Raw genomic sequence first — 21,084 nt, forward strand, 5'->3', positions numbered from 1 at the left:
GTTGGCACTAAAATGGGTGGGGTTATCATAATTAGTTGTCACTGGTAAGAAGTGGGAGGAGAACATGGACAGGCAGTGAAGGAGGACTTTTGGGTCAACCTCTATAGGTTCTGGGGTTTAAGGGGTCCCCCGAAATATCTCCTTTATCTGGGGAGAGAGGGTTACCTCTCTCCTCTTGGGTTCTGGGGCTTGGGAGGCAGGTCCTCAGGGACAGCCTTTCAATAATGACCAGCCAGGATGGCAAACCATCACTTGGAGTGACCCTGGGGTCAGATGCCTCGCCCAGTGCTTGGCTTGGCAAGTAGTCAGAGAATGATTCCAGTCTCAAGTCATTGCCCATGTCACCGTGCTCCCCCCACAAACAATTAGTTAGTTCATTCACCCATTTTGAATAGGTCAATAAATGGCCCATCATTTCTTCATATCTTTGTGCCTGGTCTCTTTATTTCATGGTGAGGATTCAAATATGTTTGATGGCTTCAAGAAACTTACAATTGAAACCCAGGGGCAGTTGTTCAAAAGGAAGGGTCATCTAAATTCTACTTGTCTTGCTTTGAGATAACCATGACAATGTATATATCAACAAACAAATAAACATACCAGTTTTCTCCCAAGTTTGGGGCTCATTTATAAGCACAAAAAAAAAACCCAACCATTTCATTTTCATTGTGTTCTTATGCTCTATTAAAGGACAAGATATTGTAAAAAAAAATACATTCCCATGCCAATTAAAGAGTGTGATAATGTTATCAAGGCAAGTGATAAAAATGCAAACCTATAATATAGCTGGTACTAGCTAATCTAGAGAAGGTTGACTAGTTCAAATAGATCAACCACAGAATTATAGGACATTTTTATGGATGCTCATTGTTAAGCATAAATTATACAAACCTGTTATATGCTTGACTCCAAAGTAGTACTGAATTATCACATTTTATTTTTTTTCATAGTGTGACTTGTTTGCTTATTCTTTTCTCAACTGTCACACAAGCTACCATAAGCTACATCTTTGCCAAATAAACACATAACACGTCCTCAGGTTTCATTGCAAAACAGGTAGTTAGAAATGAGTGCATAATCATTCTGTAAATTCTGTAAGTTCCAACAGTGCTAATTAGACTTTTCCCACTAACATTTGAATTCCATTGTAGATGAGGCTTGCTGGTGAAAATATGATTGCCAATGTTTACACCCCCCCCCCTCTTTTGATATTTGAATTTTCTGATCTCTCCCTGCAATACCATGCAACTAAAGATAAGATGAAGTCCCACCATTCAACCAGTTACACTAGGTGAATATAGGGTGTAAAACAGATATTTTCAGCAGCAGTCCCATTTCTTCTATTAAGTGACATTGTGCACTGAAAGCCAGATATTGTCTGACTCCAGATAAGCTTTGTAAAGAAGTCACATTGATTGATCTCTTCATTTTGAAACTTGTCTTAAAATGCCCAGAACCAGTTTGATTTTTAGAATTGAATGTGAAACTTACTAATTCTAACCACAGTATAAGGGAAGCTCTTTTCAAACATAACCCTTTCATCCTTGAATAAAACATTGGTCACCACTTTAATTGGAGCTATTTTCCGATTCCAGTAAGAATTCAAGTATATCCTAGTATAAATGCTCTATCCTTGTGCCCAAACACTCTTATGTCCAAATAAACATTTGTGTGTGCAGAATTGAGGGTGCTTCATCCAAAACCCAAAGCCAGTAAAGACAAGATTGAATAGAAGCAAAATAAAGCTGGAAACTGAACAAAACAAATACATGATTGAATTGTTTTAGTGACATACACAAAGGTAACTGAAAAAAATTCTGGCATATGTGCCTATTCGGTCATGGTGGATGAAGGAATTTGATACCTTCCTTACCCGTTTAAAACAAAATAATTTTTATTGTGTTATGTGAAAAAAGCATGCAATCTACAAAATTCAACAATCAAAATACAAATATTATTTCTCCAATCCCACCCCCTAATCCTGTCTGTGAAACCCACACCCAAGATTTCCTACACCACACCATATAGAACTAGTATCTAATAAAACTCTATCCCTATCATCACATGAAAAAATTCCCCATGTAGCTATTTCAAAATTTATTTTTGCCTTCTTTTTTAAATACCCAAAGGCAAGTCTCCATTTTCTAACAAACTTCATTGTTTCCTCCCCTTATGCCTTTGGAGAGCTTGGCCATTTGGTTATACTCAACTAATTTTCATTTCCAATCCTTAAAGAAGGCACCTTCCTCTCCCATGACCACCTAGAACAGTGGTTCTCAACCTGTGGATCCCGAGATGTTTTGGCCTTCAACTCCCAAAAATCATAACAGCTGATAAACTGGCTGGGATTTCTGGGAGCTGCAGGCCAAATCACCTGAGAACTGGAGTATTCCTATGAAACCCCATTGAAATATATGAGATCATTAGAATAAATTGATAGGCAAGTTGAAGGCTACCTCTGCATGGATTTTGCAACAAAGCATGAATCTGGGGACCAAAACAGCCCATTATATTCCAAGAGGAATGACTAAAGAAGACCTGATATGAAACAAAGTTTATGCATTTTAATTATCTAGAACCCTTCTCACTGACATATTAGTCTTACCTCTTCACACAGGATTCAATCATATCACTAGCCATAAGTTTTAGCCGCTGTTCTAAGTGTTTTGCAAATTCTTCCTCAGGCCAGTGTAAATCCCTGATGAAGGTCTGTAAGGCATCTAGTTTCCAGAACAGATCTTCTGAGGTTCCTGATCCATTGCTGCCAGGATAACATGGAAAATAATAATAAAAAAAACAACACCAAGAGAGATTACATCCTGCTTCTGAGCTCTGGAAACCTGATGTGGAGATTGTTCTTGCACATATAATGTGGCATAACAGTGACTAAAGACACGAACAAAGCCAGGGGGAATCTCCAGCATCAGGATTTGAAATTTAACAGCATATATTTTTTCTAGTCTACCTAGCTGTCTCAAGTCTTTCCAGGTCAGACATGGAAGACAAGGAGATACGCGGACATTTGTCTGGAAACAGTGCATATGGCAACAACAACAAAGTCAGCCCTTTTCAATAACCACATTTGTTTGAATAGTTATTGAACTGGAGGCTCTACAAGGTGAAGGGGATTCTTTTGTCAGTAATAACCGCAGTACACACACGTATGTGGTTATTTTTAGGTTTCATGCATTTTGTTTCCCCAAAATATGGGATTTGTTCTTTTCCCTCTTTTCCCCACCTACCCATCAGAAGGAAAAAACAAGGAACGTGCTAACAACAAGTGGTGAGCGAGGTCACTTTTTTTTTAATAGCTGTAAAGCAACCAGAGTAAGGAAGTTGAATTATTCACAATGAGACAACCTTTTACATATCTTTTGACATGGTTGACCACGCTAACTTATTTCAGATTCAGATTCTTGGTGAAGAAAGAGGTACCAATATATTTGACCAGGGTTCTCTTAAGATTTGTCTTCTCACCATGTCTTTTTGATCAAATCAGATTTCTTTTAAGAAGTGCAATTTTCTTACCTAGCTCTTCCATACAGATGGGGATATCCTGGCTTGGCACTGATTAGACTTCTATTCAGCTACAATTGTGACTAACGCCTCTCATGCAGAATAAAATGCAAACTTTGGATTGTATTTTACTCTGAGAAATGTATGCATCTATTTATTATCCTTTTATCTTCTTTCTCTCATTTTTTACAGAATGATTGTGACCAAAGGATCTCAAGATGCTTATCCCACTCCTCGCATACCACTAATGCTAACACAGTGATTTTTATTTACATACCATGCATTGCCGCTTCATGCTGATATCGTCTATAGAAACAGATAGGAGGGTGTTTCTATTGTGACAGATGCCAGCTGCATTGAATTAATGCTACAAAAGGGGAGATAGAGCTAAATGCACACATGGCTACTGCAAGGTGAAAACCATACTCCCAACATGCCAAGAAGGGTTCTCTGAATTCTATTCTAATTGTCCAAAGAATGCATCAACTTAGTCATAGGAGATAAGATGTAGTCATGTAATGAGGTGAAAACACTGAAACAAGTCCTAAAAGGGTAGGAGGGAGCTGGGGGAGCAGATCCATGAAAAGATAGAGAATCAGGCACTTCCTTGAGTGGATGGTTAACCAAAGAAGTAGCATGTATTGCATCAGTGGACAGTTGGCTCAGCACCAGTTCACTTTCCTCTGATTTAAACCTACACTGTCAATCTTTACCTTGTCTTAAAAAACAAACAACTTAACTTGCTTTTGGAATACAAAATATTTTGTTTTAAGCAATTAGATGCCCAGGGATTCAATAATATTTATTATAATACAATGATGAACCCATCAGCTTCTAGAATTTTTGGGGAAGGTAAAATATCTGTCAGCTGTTTTGCATTTCCCATTTCAAAAATCCATTGTTTTGTTTTTAAAGTGGCACACAATAGACAGGTATGTAATTTCAAGCTGATGAGTTTATTAGCTTGCTCAGCAGCAACAGCAGCATCTCAATTGATTTCACCATGTCAGTGGTAGAAGGCATTTGTGTTTTTATTTCATTTTTAAAAAAACATTTGAAGATTATTGCTCCTCCATGATGGATTGGGCTGCAATCCTAAATGCATCACTCATGGGTATGTGCCATTGCAGTTACCCTATGAGACTTACTCATGAGTAAGCATACTTAAGATTGACGGCTTGATTCTTATCTTTTCAAAAATAAAACAAAACAAAACAATATCACAGAGCATGCACAGAGAAAAAATAGTTACTATTTACATATACTTCCTACTCTAATCTAGCTTTTAATAAGTCATCTTAGCATGAATATGAGTTGAATTTCCAAAAATGTAATTTTGATATTGTTAAACATAAATAAACACAACATCCCATGTATTTCTTGTAGGTTCCCCCCCAAAAAAGCTCAGAAACTTCCTTATGTTGGAAATTTAAGTACGGATTCCTGATTCCAAAATATTGTTCAAAAACTATAGGGATTAGTTAGGCATTGTTGGAAATTTAAGTACGGATTCCTGATCCCAAAATATTGTTCAAAAACTATAGGGATTAGTTAGGCATTGTTGGAAATTTAAGTACGGATTCCTGATCCCAAAATATTGTTCAAAAACTATAGGGATTAGTTAGGCATTTTTTCAGACTTTATATTTCTAGTCATGTTCAAAGTGACATGTTTATTATTTTAATTAAAATTAATTACAGATTAGATGTCGCATTGCAGAATCAGGATCAGAATGTTCTTGTTTCCCCCCCATACTATTTTAATATCCAGGTTGGTGACAAGAGTTTCTTGATTAAAGTCACCCTTCAAAACCACTATTTGACTTCAGGGGAAAAGTTAAGATATCCTGAAGGCCCTCTATAAAGCAAAGTACTATGGAGGAAAAGGTAAGTATCTCCTGGAATTTGTGCAGATTGGCTTTTCTGTCTTACGGCAAATTTCAAATGATCCAATTGTGGGCAAAAATTACTTAAAGGCTTTGCTATTGCTTTTCTCTAAGGCTAAGAGTGAGATTTATCCAAATGGGTTTTCAGGGATGAGAGTGGATTTCAGCTATGGTTTCTCAGGGCGCTTCTACGCAGCCACATAATGTGGCTCAAACTTGCACAAAAATGCCAGTTTAGAGTCCCATTGTGGCTACATATGAATGCTATACCTGTCTCATGAACTACGGTCTGGTCATACAGCCCAGATCATCAAGACTGGACATGCAAAGCTTCCCAGGCCTCCCTGTGCCCTGTTCCACCTCCAAAATACTGAGAAAGCCCCCTTTTCATTGCTGGAGGCTGCCCCGTTCCTGGATTGTCCTCAATGATGACATGACAGGGCTTTGAAGCAAGATGCCGTCTCCCCTCTTGTGGTGGGAGGCACTGCCAACCCACCTCCCCAGGTTGCCTGAGCTCAAGGAGGGTGGGATGGCTGTGGGGGCAATATTTGTGCTCACACATGGTGAACCGAGATGGTAGTCACCACTGTCAGATCAATGTTTTTTTTTAACCTGGGTGTGTCGTTTGGATGCCTCTGCTAATGTGACAACTACATTGCATTATCTGGCAGTGTAGATGGGACTTCTGAGTTGTAATCCAGCTCTCAAACTACTACAACATGACTGCTCTCCACAAGATAAGCTAGTTGATGGTCATCACAAATTGAAAACAGTTTTTGAGACTATAGCTCCAAGGATCTTTGTAGTCTAAAAAAGTAGCTTTCCCATGCTTGTTTTTCAAGAGGAATCCTATTCAATAACATTATCATCATCATCATATCATAGATGAAAACAGGAACTAATCAAATAAAATACTATTTTTTCCATTCTAAGATGCACTTTTTCCATAGAAACATCTCTAAAAACAGGATGCTTTGTAATATATATAAGTAAGGCTTTTTCTGTTGGTGATACTGAACTTAGTATATGTCTTACAATTGATGGCATCTCAGAATCAAAGAAATAACAGTATATTGGTTTTTTGATCCTGATCCAGGTTATGAAGTTGCTTATTTCAGTGCAAGGTAATTTTTGTTTTGATTTTTTTAAACCCATATGCTGCTAACACTTATCTCACAGTTCAGAATCGAGGGCATATACAACAACAGCATTTTTGGTATGTGTACTGGACAATTCTGCCAGCAAGAATGTTGACTCATGTGTCAGAAGTAGAAAATATGCTTTTGATACATATACCAATACTAATTTATAATGAACTGCACGCCAGATTTTGTCAAGCTTTTTGTTGTGTTTTTTTTGCTATATGTCAATCTTCTTTTGAAACGGTTTTATACCTAAACATGAAGGAGAGAAATAAACAATCCATATCCATGCCAAGATTACTTTTGGATTTAAATGAGATCTATTGAACTGAATACACACTCAGCATCATATATAGCAGCCATCCATGACGGTGTGGAAAAGGCAGGCATTTGGGGGATGCCTAGAGGGATGTTAACTGGTAGATTTGGAACTTTAGGGAGATTCACATTTGGTAGATTCACATTGGGCAGATTACTGGTTAAACTCCTGTGGAAGAAACAGACAGAAAGAAAAAAATACCATCACGGTGACAATGCAGATGCAGCAGAAGCACGGTGGCACTCATAAACAAATCTGCAAAGTTCACAGCAAGACAACAGTCAAAAGACCCAAACCAAAAACATTTTTGAGAGAAGCATGAATATGAAAGGCTTAAAAATGGGTTTGGGATTTCCCCTACCCCAGCAATCTGCAGTCAAAGGAACAACAAGTTGCTTAAACAAAAAGAGCAAAGACAGAAATGAAAGGAGAAACATTTACAAAGTAGCAAATTAAAACATCAATAATACATAAAGACGTAACGTACATCTCTTGAGAACTCTTCAAATCACAGAAACTAGCCTCTAATTTATTGGTGGGACACATTCTAAAGCTCAAAGTTCAGAACAACGAAGACTGGAAGGACAGAATGATAATGACTACACTGACAGAACTATTGCATGGTCTACTCAGAAAAAAATCCTAGTAGTAGGAATTACTTCCAGACTGCAATTTAAAAGGTCTAGGAGAAATATTTCAAAAAATCTCCGTGTGTTTGTTCCTACTAAATTTAAAAAAAATAGTCTTCACTAACTTCCAAGCACTTTTTTTGGACTTGAGTAAAAGCATTCAATTTTAATGTGAATGACCCAAGTAGACACGTTTCACCCAACTCCTTGATCCTTCATTGTGGGGCAGAATGTTCCAGATAATGTTGAATTGCATCTCCTCACCATTGCCTATTCTTCCTAGGTTTGATAGGAGTTGAATTTTCCCACTGCTGATATTCCATTGAGTCGATCAAACTCTTCCTATTGATTCCATCAAACACTGGAGCTTCCTTTTTTCAACTGAATGGAAGTCACCTTGGATTTCACTTTGAAGTAGTATAAATTCAATATAAATAAATAAACAAACACATATGCCCAAATGCATCTGCCTTCCAAGTAAACAAGGAATCTTTACAGACAGAGATCATTTTGGGTATTCATATAAGGAAGTTAATTACTACACATAGTTAAAAAAAAGTCACTGAGTTGTGGTCAGCATGAAATTTGACTATGGTTTGCTTATTCTTCCCAGGACATACTTAAGCCATTACAGATAAATAATATTTGTAAAGAGTTCTAGTAGAAAGGGTTCCTGCTATATGCACTGTATGGTATGTCGTTGGAGTTTGAGAAATGAGCAAAATTTACTCCTGTAAATTTTCTGACAGAATTAGGACTTCAGATGCTAGACAGAGGAGTAGCATGAGAAACTTCAGCAGACTTCTAGCAAATAGTTCCTAGCTCCAAGGAGTGCATTTCCATTGAAAGGTGCCTTAGATGATAGCAATGCAGTCTAGTGTTGTTCATATGAGTTCAAATAAGTCTCCAGGGGATTGTATTCACGCTGCAATTCATGTCTAATCAAAAACATCTTATTACATTCAGGGAATCATACTCATAGATAAGTATGCAGCAATATTATTGAAACTATTAAATTCAGCAGAGTAAATGCCAAAAACTGAGGTTCCTATTCCACAAGTGTCTATTATAAACAATAGAGATGATTCTAAGAGATCCATTTTCTTCCCTTTGTCACTTTCTCCCTGCTCCTACATGCTGATATTTGACTCTTAATCATTTTCCCCCAAGGAAATGCAGCTCTTTGGTGATGGTGGGGCCCCTAATGATAAAGAGAAATGTCACATCATGGAAGCCCCCTGTAGAGATGTATTTATTATAAAGTGTTATTTATAATGTGTTTAAACTGTATTTATAATGTTTATTATAAAGTGTTATCTATAATGTGTTTGAATCTGTATTTAGGGATTACATTTGTTGCCAGGGCCTAGCTGAGAGAGATAGGTTGCCATGGTGACAAGACAAGGCAGCAGAGGAGGTGGGCGGAGCTAAAGGAGTAAAAGATTTGAAAGTGGCAGTTAAGCTCCAGTCAGTGGCCGGAGAGCTGCTGAGAAAACACTGAATCTTTTGGGTGGAGATTCAGGGAATGTGTCTGTAGCCAGTGTGCTATAGGGAAAAACTGAATCTCTTGGAGATTCAGGGAATCAATTGGTGACCAAAGTGGTTGCAGAGAAGGACCCGGTACAGGGGGTTGTTGATTCTGAATTAAGAATCAAGGTTTGGCTGGGTTTAAGCCTGTTGTGCCAGCTGTGAAACCTTATGAAGTGTTTGCCTGAGTTTACTCATGAAACCTTACTAATGTAACCAGTCAAGATTCGTGCCTCTTGTGAAGTAACAATCAAATCTGATATACCTTGCTTGTTCTAATAAAATTGTTACTGTTCTCCTCAAGCCTTGCCTGATACAGTTTCTTCTAAGTTGAACATCCTGCAATAATAAAGTCAGCCAGAAACAGTCCCTTTATAAAATAGTTCCTAGGCTGATATTGATCGTTGCCCGGCTTCCCTCTTAGATAAGGTGGCAGTGGGTGCTTTACCACGTGCACCTTCACAATTGGTGGTATTCGGTGGGATTAGTGCTTCTTTACATAATTTGGTGGCAGACGACGGGATTCGTGTAACAACTAATCGAGTGCCTTAAGTTTAATTTAGGAATAAGTTGTGAGGTAAAAGTTGTTGAAAACATGGCTACCAGGCGGCAGAGAAAGCTGGCTGAGGAAAGAGAGGGAGACCAAGGGGAAAGCTCGAGCTCTGAGTCAGAGACAGAGCCAGTGCCTATGACAGAAATGGCTTATAAATACAAACTGGAAATGGAGGAAAAACGATTAGAGATGAGACGGTTAGAACTAGAGATGGAGGCAAAACAAAGAGAAAGAGAATTTGAGGAAAGACAAAGAGAAAGAGAGAGAGAACAGGAGTTAGAATTGAAGAGAATGGAGTTTGAGCTAGAAAAACAAAGGTTGGCTTTGGCACAAACATCCAGTGTTGTCCAGGAAGGGAGATCTGGAGTGGATACCCCAGATTTGACAAAGAAATTCCCAAAATTTACAAAAGGAGATGACCCAGAGAAATTCCTTATATCTTTTGAGAGATGTTGTCGAGATTTTGGGTTAGCTAGAGACAAATGGATGATATACCTAAGGCCTCAGATAAATGAGAAGCTTTTACAGATTTATGGACAGATGCCGGAGGAGTCTTGTAGAGACTATGATCTGTTTAAGAAACAGGTTCAACAGGAATATAGATTGACTCCTGAATATTATAGATTTAAGTTCAGGACGTTGAAGAAAGATAAAACACAAAGTTTTGCTCAGGTGGCCTCTAGATTGTCTCAACTGTTCGATAGTTGGATAAAGACGTCTGAGGTAGAAGATTATCAACAGCTGAGGGAACTTTTGAAATTGGAACAATTTTTCCAATTAGTTCCTTATGAAATTCGTTGGGTGATTCAAGATCGCAAGCCATCCACGATTGTAGAGGCAGCGGGTATGGCAGATCAAATAACAACCTTGAAAGAAGGATTTAAAAGGGAAGATCTGCCAGGGGACAAAAGAACAAACAGGCAGCCATTTTATTCACAACAAAAGCGCCCACAGCAAGAAAAGGGTGCTGACTTAGAAGACACCACCTATAGGAGGCAGAGTGTAATAAGGCCAACTGCTCCTGAGGTAAAACGACGGTGCTTTCAATGTGGAGAATGGAATCATTTAAAATATCAATGTCCCCTGTTAAAGAAGGAGAAAACAACCCTCTTTGTGAATAAAATGAAAGAAACACCAAGGGCAGAAGCAGATACTGTTTCAAAGGAGAGTTCAAGCTCAGAGCCTGGAGAGAAACAATGTTTGTTCATCCTGTCAGGCAGCCCATCTAAGGACTACTTAGAAACCATTTCTATTGATCACAAAGACAGGAAAGGACTCAGAGATACAGGTTCCGAAGTATGCATCGCGCACCCTGAAATAATACCTCAGAAATTTCAACAGCCAACCTCTGAAATAAAATTAAAAGGTTTAGGTCCCGCGATCCCGACACCCGTGGTGACCTTGCCAATAGAATATAAAGGATGGAAGGGTATGTGGGATTTTGCAGTCAGTCCTGACATACCATATCAATGTTTAATTGGAAATGATTTGGCTGAGGAGATTAAATTCTATAAGATGGCGTGTGGGGAGAAAGAATGTAAAAATGAAAGCCCTGAACAAAAAGCCATGTGTTTTGCCATACAACAAGATGGGGATGAGAGCCCAGAAGCCAGTGCTACAGTTGCTAAGGTTGTTAAGAAGACAGGAGGAGTTGAGGAAATTCAACAGGAACAAAGAGCAGAAGAACAACCCTATAGATTTATTGCTGGAGATGGTGTTCCAAATATAAAGTCAGAAGTGTACAGCCAGGAGAGACCATGCAAACGAGGAACAAGCCCTGCAGCAGAGCCGATTCCAGTGGCTGATTATTTGAGAGCCAGTGAAGAGAGTATAGAAACAATAGGTCTGGAAAGACAAGTGATAAATTCTGAGGAGAAAAAAGAGCTGAAAGAATTGTTGACTTTAAAAGATATATTACCTTCAGCTCCACGTAAAGAAATTACCTCAACCAAACTTTGTGACAAAGACCATGAGACACAATCAAAAGGAAAACAAACTCTGGACGTGACAGTAGAAGCTGATGCGAGTCCAGAATATCCAGGGGTCTTCTGCGAAACAAAGATCCATACACCTGAAGGGCTAATTGAAATTAAGATGACTTCTGGACATGATTCATCCACTGTAAAAGTTCCAGATGATCAAACAAAAGAAGTTCTAAAGAATGGAACTATAGCTGAGGATAAGAGTTTATGTAAAACTTATCAAAGAGCTGACATCAACAAAATGATAAATACAAGATTGTACCCTATGACAGGTGATGGTGAAAAAGAGAGACATTTTGTTGAGAGTAAAACTTTAGATCAACTCTTCCTTGCTAACTCTGAACATGTCGGTGTGTCTACATCTGAAGAGAGGGTGAACAGAAAAAGAAGATTTGGCCAGGTGTCGGAAGAGAAATCTCCTTTATCCTTGAACAAAGAAGAAAGAGAGAATAAAAACCAAGCTGATAGACTGACAAGAGAACTAATATACACAGACTATATTGGTGGTGATAAAAAGAAAAAGCTGCAATTTCTAGCTTTGAAAGTTTGTCCAGATAACAGTGATGAGATCACAAAGGAGAGAAAAGGTGTTCTTGTTCGTTCTTCCAACGGTGGCGAGTTCTCTTCAAGACCAGGAGAGAATATTCAAGGAAGTGTTGATTCTTCGCAACAACAGAGTGCTACGCTGAAGCAAGTCTCATTTCAAGCCTTAGAACTCGATAAAAGCAGAACTGTTCCTGATAATTGGAAGACCAGATGGAAAGAGGATAACTCCAGCAGCGGAGAGGAAAAAGAAGAAGAATGTGGTACTGGGGGAAGTGTATTGGCCTGTTATAATTTGAGAATGGGTATCAGGGAAAGGAGAATTGGAATTGAGTAAAAGAAAAAACAAAAACCTTATTCTCTACAAGGGCCAGATCAAATAACACATTGCGTAATAAAAGTGTAAATGTAGAAAGGTAATAGATGTGTAATGTAGTATAATATTTTAAAAATGGTTAACCTGTTTTAATTACAGATTTGTGAAATGTATGATGTTATTACAGTGGTGAACTGTATATGTTTCATACCATAGATATAAACCCATTATATTAAAGTGTGATAGGTATATACGTTTTGCAATAGGCAATAAATATTTACAAATATATGTATAAATATAAAAATGTGAGACTTGGATACCACATCCATAGATGATACTAGAATTTCGTAGGTTAAAGGTTTGTATATATGTGTAATTGAAATGTATTTAACCCTAATATGTTTCCCTTTCAGAATTGATATATATGTATTTATTGTTGGATAATATGTGGAATTATTTTTTTTGCCATTCTGGGACTGGGAATGGTCCAAAAAATTAATATTTCTGGGGGGGAAGGTGTAGAGATGTATTTATTATAAAGTGTTATTTATAATGTGTTTAAACTGTATTTATAATGTTTATTATAAAGTGTTATCTATAATGTGTTTGAATCTGTATTTAGGGATTACATTTGTTGCCAGGGCCTAGCTGAGAGAGATAGGTTGCCATGGTGACAAGACAAGGCAGCAGAGGAGGTGGGCGGAGCTAAAGGAGTAAAAGATTTGAAAGTGGCAGTTAAGCTCCAGTCAGTGGCCGGAGAGCTGCTGAGAAAACACTGAATCTTTTGGGTGGAGATTCAGGGAATGTGTCTGTAGCCAGTGTGCTATAGGGAAAAACTGAATCTCTTGGAGATTCAGGGAATCAATTGGTGACCAAAGTGGTTGCAGAGAAGGACCCGGTACAGGGGGTTGTTGATTCTGAATTAAGAATCAAGGTTTGGCTGGGTTTAAGCCTGTTGTGCCAGCTGTGAAACCTTATGAAGTGTTTGCCTGAGTTTACTCATGAAACCTTACTAATGTAACCAGTCAAGATTCGTGCCTCTTGTGAAGTAACAATCAAATCTGATATACCTTGCTTGTTCTAATAAAATTGTTACTGTTCTCCTCAAGCCTTGCCTGATACAGTTTCTTCTAAGTTGAACATCCTGCAATAATAAAGTCAGCCAGAAACAGTCCCTTTATAAAATAGTTCCTAGGCTGATATTGATCGTTGCCCGGCTTCCCTCTTAGATAAGGTGGCAGTGGGTGCTTTACCACGTGCACCTTCACAATTGGTGGTATTCGGTGGGATTAGTGCTTCTTTACACCCCCATTTGTAGAACTTGTACAACCCAGACCCATGTTTATTGCTTCAGTAAGAACTAGAACTATGATTCCAGGATGTTCCAACTGGTTATCTGCCTGGTTTCCTCTACTGAATACTTTACAATTTGGAAAACACATTTCATATAAAATGCACACTGCAAGTTAGTACAGTTGCATATTCTGATGACAAACATGACCAGAAAACAACGACCTCGAGAAACAAAACTTTGTTATCTAGAAATACACTTTTTTAGTATTTCTACTCAAAACAAGAAACAAACATTGTAAAGACATAAACAAGGCTCACTAAAGACAGCTCATTGTAGCAGACATATTCCAGAGATCACAATAAAAATATTATCATATCAGCCATTTATTTTATCAGGCAAAACTATTGAATTACCATCTGTCCTGCTCAAGAGAATATCATTGTCTCTATATATACATCACATTGTTCATGACATTGTAAGATTAATTCAGAAAGTCCTTGTTATAAAAAGCACCCTTCAGTGACCAAGCCTTAGAAAAGAAATCACATACCCAATTCATTAATATTCATTTAAACACTTTATGCTTAGGCCAAAATCTCACTATTTGACAAGTTTAACTGTCCTGTATTGGCATCATCTTACTGTCCCCATGTTAAGAAGTAAGTGACATTGGAGAAACTTTTGCACCATTCACATTTTAATATTTCTTGAAGTGAGATGTGAGAAGAAGTAACTATGACTCAGGATGTAAAGAAACGATAGTCATACGCAAGAGAGAAAAACATTTTACATTGAAACTATTAATGAAAATTCTGTGTATAAGATTAGTTCATGGGCATGTCTACTACTTCTTTGAAACTTAGCCATTATATCTTTATTATGACTCAAAACTGTTTTTGGATAAGACTTCTGCGTATGATGCCTGCAAGCCACTTTTGTCCAGAAGCGTCTTCTCCAGATGTCTTCCTGTTTTTGTGCTACATTTCATCTTTGAACATCTCGTAATACTTTTCCCAGTCATTCCAGATGAAGAATGTTTGGTGGCCACCAAATGGAACTGTCTTCCTGCTCTAGTTATAGATGCATATCAGTCACATATCTGTAATTAATCTGCCCTCATAATCCCAATATAGACATTATTGTGGCACTATTTCCATGATCATAACTGGGCTCCAAAACCTATTTAACCAGGTCTGTTTCGCAGGCATATGGGATATGGATCTATGATGTTTTTACTATTCTGCCAGCAAGGATGTGACAACCAGAAGCAGGGCCTCTGCTATAAGTCTTTGTCACAGATATACTTGCTTGTGAGAGTTAAGTATAATTAACTAAGAAGCCAATCAGTCAATCATTATATTAATTTATTTCTATGGCAGTAAGGCACCTGAAGGTTTCTGCAAAAAATAAAGGAGGGAGGAAAGAAGGAGAGAGATAAAAAAGAAAAAGAACCACCAGCAGACTATTTTTTTCACTGATTTTCTGAGAAGGACACATATTGTGACACTCCCATTGAACTAATAATCCTTGTTCAAGGTAACCTGGTGACTGCCTTCTTCAGTGCACAGTTACCTACATGTCTGAAGCATACTATGGAGTTTGAGTGACTAGTACAAAGGCAATGCTGGCATGATCCTTCACCTCATGTAACTGCTTACATTAAATCAGATTGAGAACAGATTTAACTTGCATATTCAGTGTTTTGGAAAACTATGTTAGGCTGCTGTCTTGCTTTGATTCATTTTCCCTGTACAGTTTTGCCCACACTTACCAGCTGTGTAACCTTTTAAAGAGCATTTCAACTAATCTTAGTGAGTTTTGCTGCTTTGCAGAGCAAGCTCAAAAGTGTTTTAAAAAATTAAAAGGGGAGGTAGATGTATACAGTTTTTTCAAAAATAAATTGGATCTTGCAATATTTTTGCATGTATGCCTTGTGTTATTTTGAAGGTAATGTATGGCATACATACATAAACAATGTTTTTGTATACAGCCATCTGGCTAGATTGAATGTAGGATCATATAGTTCTGGCTTGATCTGTTATCAAGTTTCCATTGCGCTTTGCAAGGTCTATTTTTAAAGAGTGTTATGATAGGATTTCCTGGCTGGCATGAATGTGATTTCAGCAGCACAATTTTGACCTAATGATCTGAAGGTCGTGCAGAAGGCTGGATGCGATGTATCTTCATTCCCTCTTCAAGCAAAGTTGAAAGTACTTTTTCAGCCCCCTCAAGAAGAAAACAATACACATTCCAATTTTGTTTTACACCTACTGAAGTTATGGTAAGCTCAATAAACATTCCTTGCAGAGAATTGTCAAAAAATTAAAGAAGTAGCTTTAAACTGAGGGCAGATAATTTTGGTCCTCCAGGTAGCATCAGGCTTCAACTTGTGGCATTCGTTGCCACCTGCTATGATGGCTAGCTCCTCTAGGACCTGCAGTCCACATCATCAAAAGGTTGGCAGATCACCATTCCTAATTTAAATATATATTTGTACACATCTAAATTGGCAGACTGAAATCCTCTTTCCAGCTGAACACTCCCCAACAACTAGTTGTATGGAACACCATGGATAGGGATTGAAAGGCTACTAAGAGGTAATGAACAGATCCTCCTGAGAGGTATTATTACTTGATAATGTGACAAATAGCATAACCATTTGCCACATAGGTTCTTGATATGTGATTCAGTGTTATCTCACAGAAACTATTGAAAAACTGCTCACTGGTCTTTCACGCCCAAATATGGACATGAACCCTTGACCCTCAAGATTAAAAGTCTGATGGTCTACTTATTGAGCTAACTGACTGATATCAGGTATCGACTGGAACTTTAGGAACCACCATGATACAACAATTGCTACTACTGCAATTAATGTTAAAGGCATTCATAATCCATGTTAGGTATAAAATCTGGCTGGATATGGAAAAACATAACATTTTGAATTATAGAAGCTAAAATTAAGAGAACTGCTGATTATAAGCTTGGATGGAAACAAAGTTAGAAGTAGGCCAGTGTGGAAGACGTAAGACCATTCCCTACACCATTGGCATGGAAGTTGTTTCTATGTGTTTAATCCACACCAGAGTAATTATATTTCCTCCACTCTCAGCCATAAAGCCCAAAGAATCATGTCACTTGCCCAATATTTTACCTGAAACTCATGGTGAAACTACTGGGGGGGGGGGGGGGGAGGAACTCTTTTATTCCTGAATTACCTGATCATTTCTATCATCCTTCCAATTAGTACAGGCAGTTTTCCCCCATATAAGGTTCTGATATGTGGGAAAATATATGGTTTGCATGGGTTCTAAGTGGCTCCAGGAATTTGTGGAAGTAAATATCACTACTGAATTCCTGTTCCATCAAATAAATGGTTAAGGTGACTTAGTAAAAAAAAAAAAACTTAAAATGGCAGACAGATCAATTGTTTCAAGGAGGAAAACTAGTATGGTATTCAGTGGCTGCACCAGTGTAGACTGTACAGGGTAACACTAAAATGACTGTCTTTAATATGTATTTGAAGTGTTTCAACACACATTTATTATTTTTAATTAGCATATACCTGCAGTTAGATATAACTACAAAAACCCTTTTTGTAAGCCCAGCTTTAGCTTATATATATTGTACCTAAAAGGTTGAAACTATATGCTAATTTACTTCTAATGTACATGTGCTCCGGTCAGAATGTCATTATTACCCAGTTACAGTGGTGCTTCAAATCACATGGTTTTTCTTCATGCACTACAAGCACACTTGTTTTTGTTGCTTCTGTTTGTTAAATAGTTTCCTTTTTTATCTTTTCTGGCACTTTAGCAACAATATTGTGATATGGTCTGGTAAAGGAGGAGATCTGTGGGGGTAATACCACAAGTTATTGCACTGGGTGACACCAATCCTGGTGATGCCACTGACAGTATTATGGTTGAAGTGGTATGGACTTAAAAGAGTCAGAAGAAATATAATTATAATTAAAGACAAAGTTAACCATGAATAATATACTTTATAATATCTTGTTCATGGAAACTCTGAACTTAAATATACAGAGTGCCTTATCAATGCCTACAAAGATGTTGCTTCAAACATGAAAATAGAAAACATTCTTAGACCATCTAATGCAATCAGCCTCCTGTATCCATGGCTTGAAAATATTTGTAATAAAACCCCCAAAAGCAAACCATGATTTTGCTATGTGCTGAGCACTATGACTATACAGTCATATCTTGCTTGAGTGGTTTGCCATTTTATATAAAGGATGCCACTGTACTACATTATTGTATGTAATGAGGCTTGAGCCTCCACAGATTTTGATATTCATGAGTGGTCTTGTAACTAATCTCCAGTAGATACAGAGGGCCCACTGTATAGAGTATCTTGTTCATGAAAACTATGAACTAAAACATACTACATAATATCTTATCAGTTTTTAAAAGGACATTGTTTTTAGCATAAAATAGACAATAGTCACAGAGCATCTAATTTTTACTAATTCATCTGTGCACGAGTCCTCTTGTACTCGAATACTCCAATTTTATCAAAGGAGGTTTTCTTACTTTACTGGCTCCCATGACTCCCGCTCAAAGCCCCTGTGAATTGATTGTGCAATTGAGGACTCCATGAGATCAACATATCTAACAACAAGTGGAGCAAACAGGTCCTGAAGATGTTTGTGGTATTTTCCATTGCACAAATTATCTAGAATAAATAACAAATAAATAATATATAAGAAATCTTTCACAGCAATTCCAAAACAGTTGTATATATATATATATATCACACATGATGTATTTCTAAGTGAAATTCATTAGGGAATAATAATAATAATAATAATATCTTTATTAAAATGCAAATTTGTACTAATCAGGTAGCTACACTTAATCAGGTGTGTATTTTTTTTCTGGGCAGAAAAAAAAAGCTTTGGTATACATGATTATAACTTTGAGAAGTAGCAAAATATGTGTGACATTATATGTGCTATTATATTAATGCAAGGATGGGCAACTATGCCTGGGATCTATATGCAATACAGGTTCCTCAAATGCCAATCCCCCAAATTCTATTTTTTTTAAAAATTGCGATACCTTCTATGATATGTCACATAGTTTGATATATAAACTCTAGAAAAGGCCCTTTAAAAATGCTAGGTGCCAACAAGAATTCATTTACGGGTTTGAAAAAAAATAATTTAGATCTCAAACAGTCTTTTTCAAATCAGTGAGAAAATGGTCCCCCATTCCCCTAAGATCTCTAATCTAATCCATTGCTTCTGCCATAATGATCAAGCCCACAATGAAAAACCTGCTCTGGATTAGACTTTTGATGCTATGGAGGGTAGTAGAAGGGGAAAAGTAGGGAAGAAAACATCAGTTTGGATAGTGCTGGACATAGAAGTACACCAGTTGATCTTGGCCTCTGGATATACACATTTTCTTCTCTATGTGAACAGGCTATTTCTTTGGATCATGGCAACCGAGGAGGAGATGCCTGCAAGTTCAACAAGCTGAAGCTTTTTGGTGTAAGTCTAAAAGAAGGTGGTTTTAAGAGGAACAATGAATGGCAGAAATCTTTAAGGATAGCCAGTGGGGCTTTTTAGAGCAAAGCCAGGCCATTTACCATGGCCCTAACTATGATTGTCAAGAGGTGTGTGGTGAGGGATCTCACAACGGAGATTCCTTTTCAAAATCACTAATGGGTAATTCCTGGATGGCGTGTTTGAATCTACATGGACTTCCAAAGAACATACGGAATAGAGAGGATGAAAGAAGGGCTGGTCTGGTTGCCAACTTCATGGCTTGGAAATATAACATATAGATTACAGAATCTTTAGAGTATAAAATATCATGCAGAAGGCAATTGCTGTGTGTGTGTGTGTGTGTGTGTATTACTGGAAACAACACAGCAGTCTAGGTCTAGGCAAACACCTACTCAATCGTAATTATGATAAGAAAACACCCAGAATATATGGCCTATAATAACCTTCTAGCAGATACAATGGCTGATTTACATAAATGGAGAACCACCAGCACTTCCATGTGATTGGGCCAGATAGGATAGTTGACAAGCTGGGAGGAATTTGGGGAGAATCCAAAAGAAACGGAAAAGAGAGAGAATCTAGAATACTTTTGCAGCCGGCAATATTTGAAGAAAAGGCTGCAACACAGTCTGACTTGCCATATATAGTAATGTAATGGATGTATGATGTTCTAAACGCAATACAGTATAATGTCATAAAAGACATGTGTCTAGACCAGGGGTCCTCAAACTTTTTAAACAGAGGGCCAGGTCACAGTCCCTCAATGTTGAAGGGCCGGATTATAATTTGAAAAAATAACATGAATGAATTCCTATGCACACTGCACATATCTTATTTGTAGTGCAAAATACACTTTAAAACAATACAATAATTAAAATGATGAACAATTTCAACAAATATAAACTTATTAGTATTTCAATGGGAAGTGTGGGCCTGCTTTTGGCTGATGACATAGGATTGTTGTTGTTGTTGTTGTTGTTGTTGTTGTTGTTGTGTGCTTTCAAGTCATTTCAGACTTAGGTTGACCCTGAGTGGGGGCTGGGTAAATGACCTTGGAGGGCTGTATCTGCCCCCCGGGCCTTAGTTTGGGGACCCCTGGCCTAGACATTGACATATCTATACTTTTCCCCTGTGGAAACTGCACATATTTGTGTATCTATGATTGGAATATAATAAATGACCTAAATGATTGTTAGTAAGCGTGCTCATTCTCCCATATAAACATCCTGAGATTCCAGTACTCAAGAGTGCTTGAAGGGAGTATTGATATTAACTTTGCCTGTCTGAATTCTGTCACCAACACAAGTTGGATATCCAGTAGGCCAGAAAGTGATAATGGGATCCCAGATAAGAAATAGGAAAGGAGTGGGGATCCACACGTATTTCACCTGGGCTCGGAAACTCAGGGCTGTAATTTTCTTGTTTGTGTTCATGCTTTAAAAAAAAACCCCACCCACTTTTGGTTGTTTTAAAGTGCATTCCTCTTCCCTAGCATGTGACTCAAAATGGCTGTGGATACCAGAAAGCAATCACTGCCAACTGCTTGCATAGTCTTTCCTGAAAAACTGCTGTAACTGCTTGTTTTCTGATATGAAAAAGGATCTGTCATAGAAATGTTGTACAAGTTGATATTTGCTTCTACAGCTTGCAGATCATATTATTGAAAACTGCTAACAAGCAGCACCAGCCAATTGAAGAAAAGGCGTCATGGTGGATTGTGTTATTTGTTTATATTGTGTGGGCAGAGATGCTTTTAAAGTAGGGTTATGAAAGTTCAATGCTGTGTTTTACAAGAGTTTATATGCACATCCATTATTTCTGTTATTTTCTCAACTATGAATATAC

At 37.7% G+C, this 21,084-nt stretch overlaps 1 protein-coding gene across 13 annotated transcripts in view; it reads right to left on the reverse strand.

The window, feature by feature from the left end:
• The window catches only part of CADPS (calcium dependent secretion activator), a 437,940-nt gene that overhangs the window by 85,368 nt on the left and 331,488 nt on the right, over window positions 1–21,084 (reverse strand). For all 13 annotated transcript variants that reach the window (XM_067463444.1, XM_067463445.1, XM_060766448.2 and 10 more), the window contains 3 exons: window positions 18,260–18,401; window positions 6,884–7,030; window positions 2,606–2,761 (listed from right to left, as the gene is read on the reverse strand). In XM_067463444.1, coding sequence (XP_067319545.1) covers window positions 2,606–2,761; window positions 6,884–7,030; window positions 18,260–18,401 — 445 coding nt within the window. The remainder of the gene's footprint in view (window positions 1–2,605; window positions 2,762–6,883; window positions 7,031–18,259; window positions 18,402–21,084) is intronic.

This window comes from Anolis sagrei, chromosome 2 (assembly GCF_037176765.1).
Source record: "Anolis sagrei isolate rAnoSag1 chromosome 2, rAnoSag1.mat, whole genome shotgun sequence".
In the NCBI taxonomy this organism is placed as follows: Eukaryota; Metazoa; Chordata; class Lepidosauria; order Squamata; family Dactyloidae; genus Anolis; species Anolis sagrei.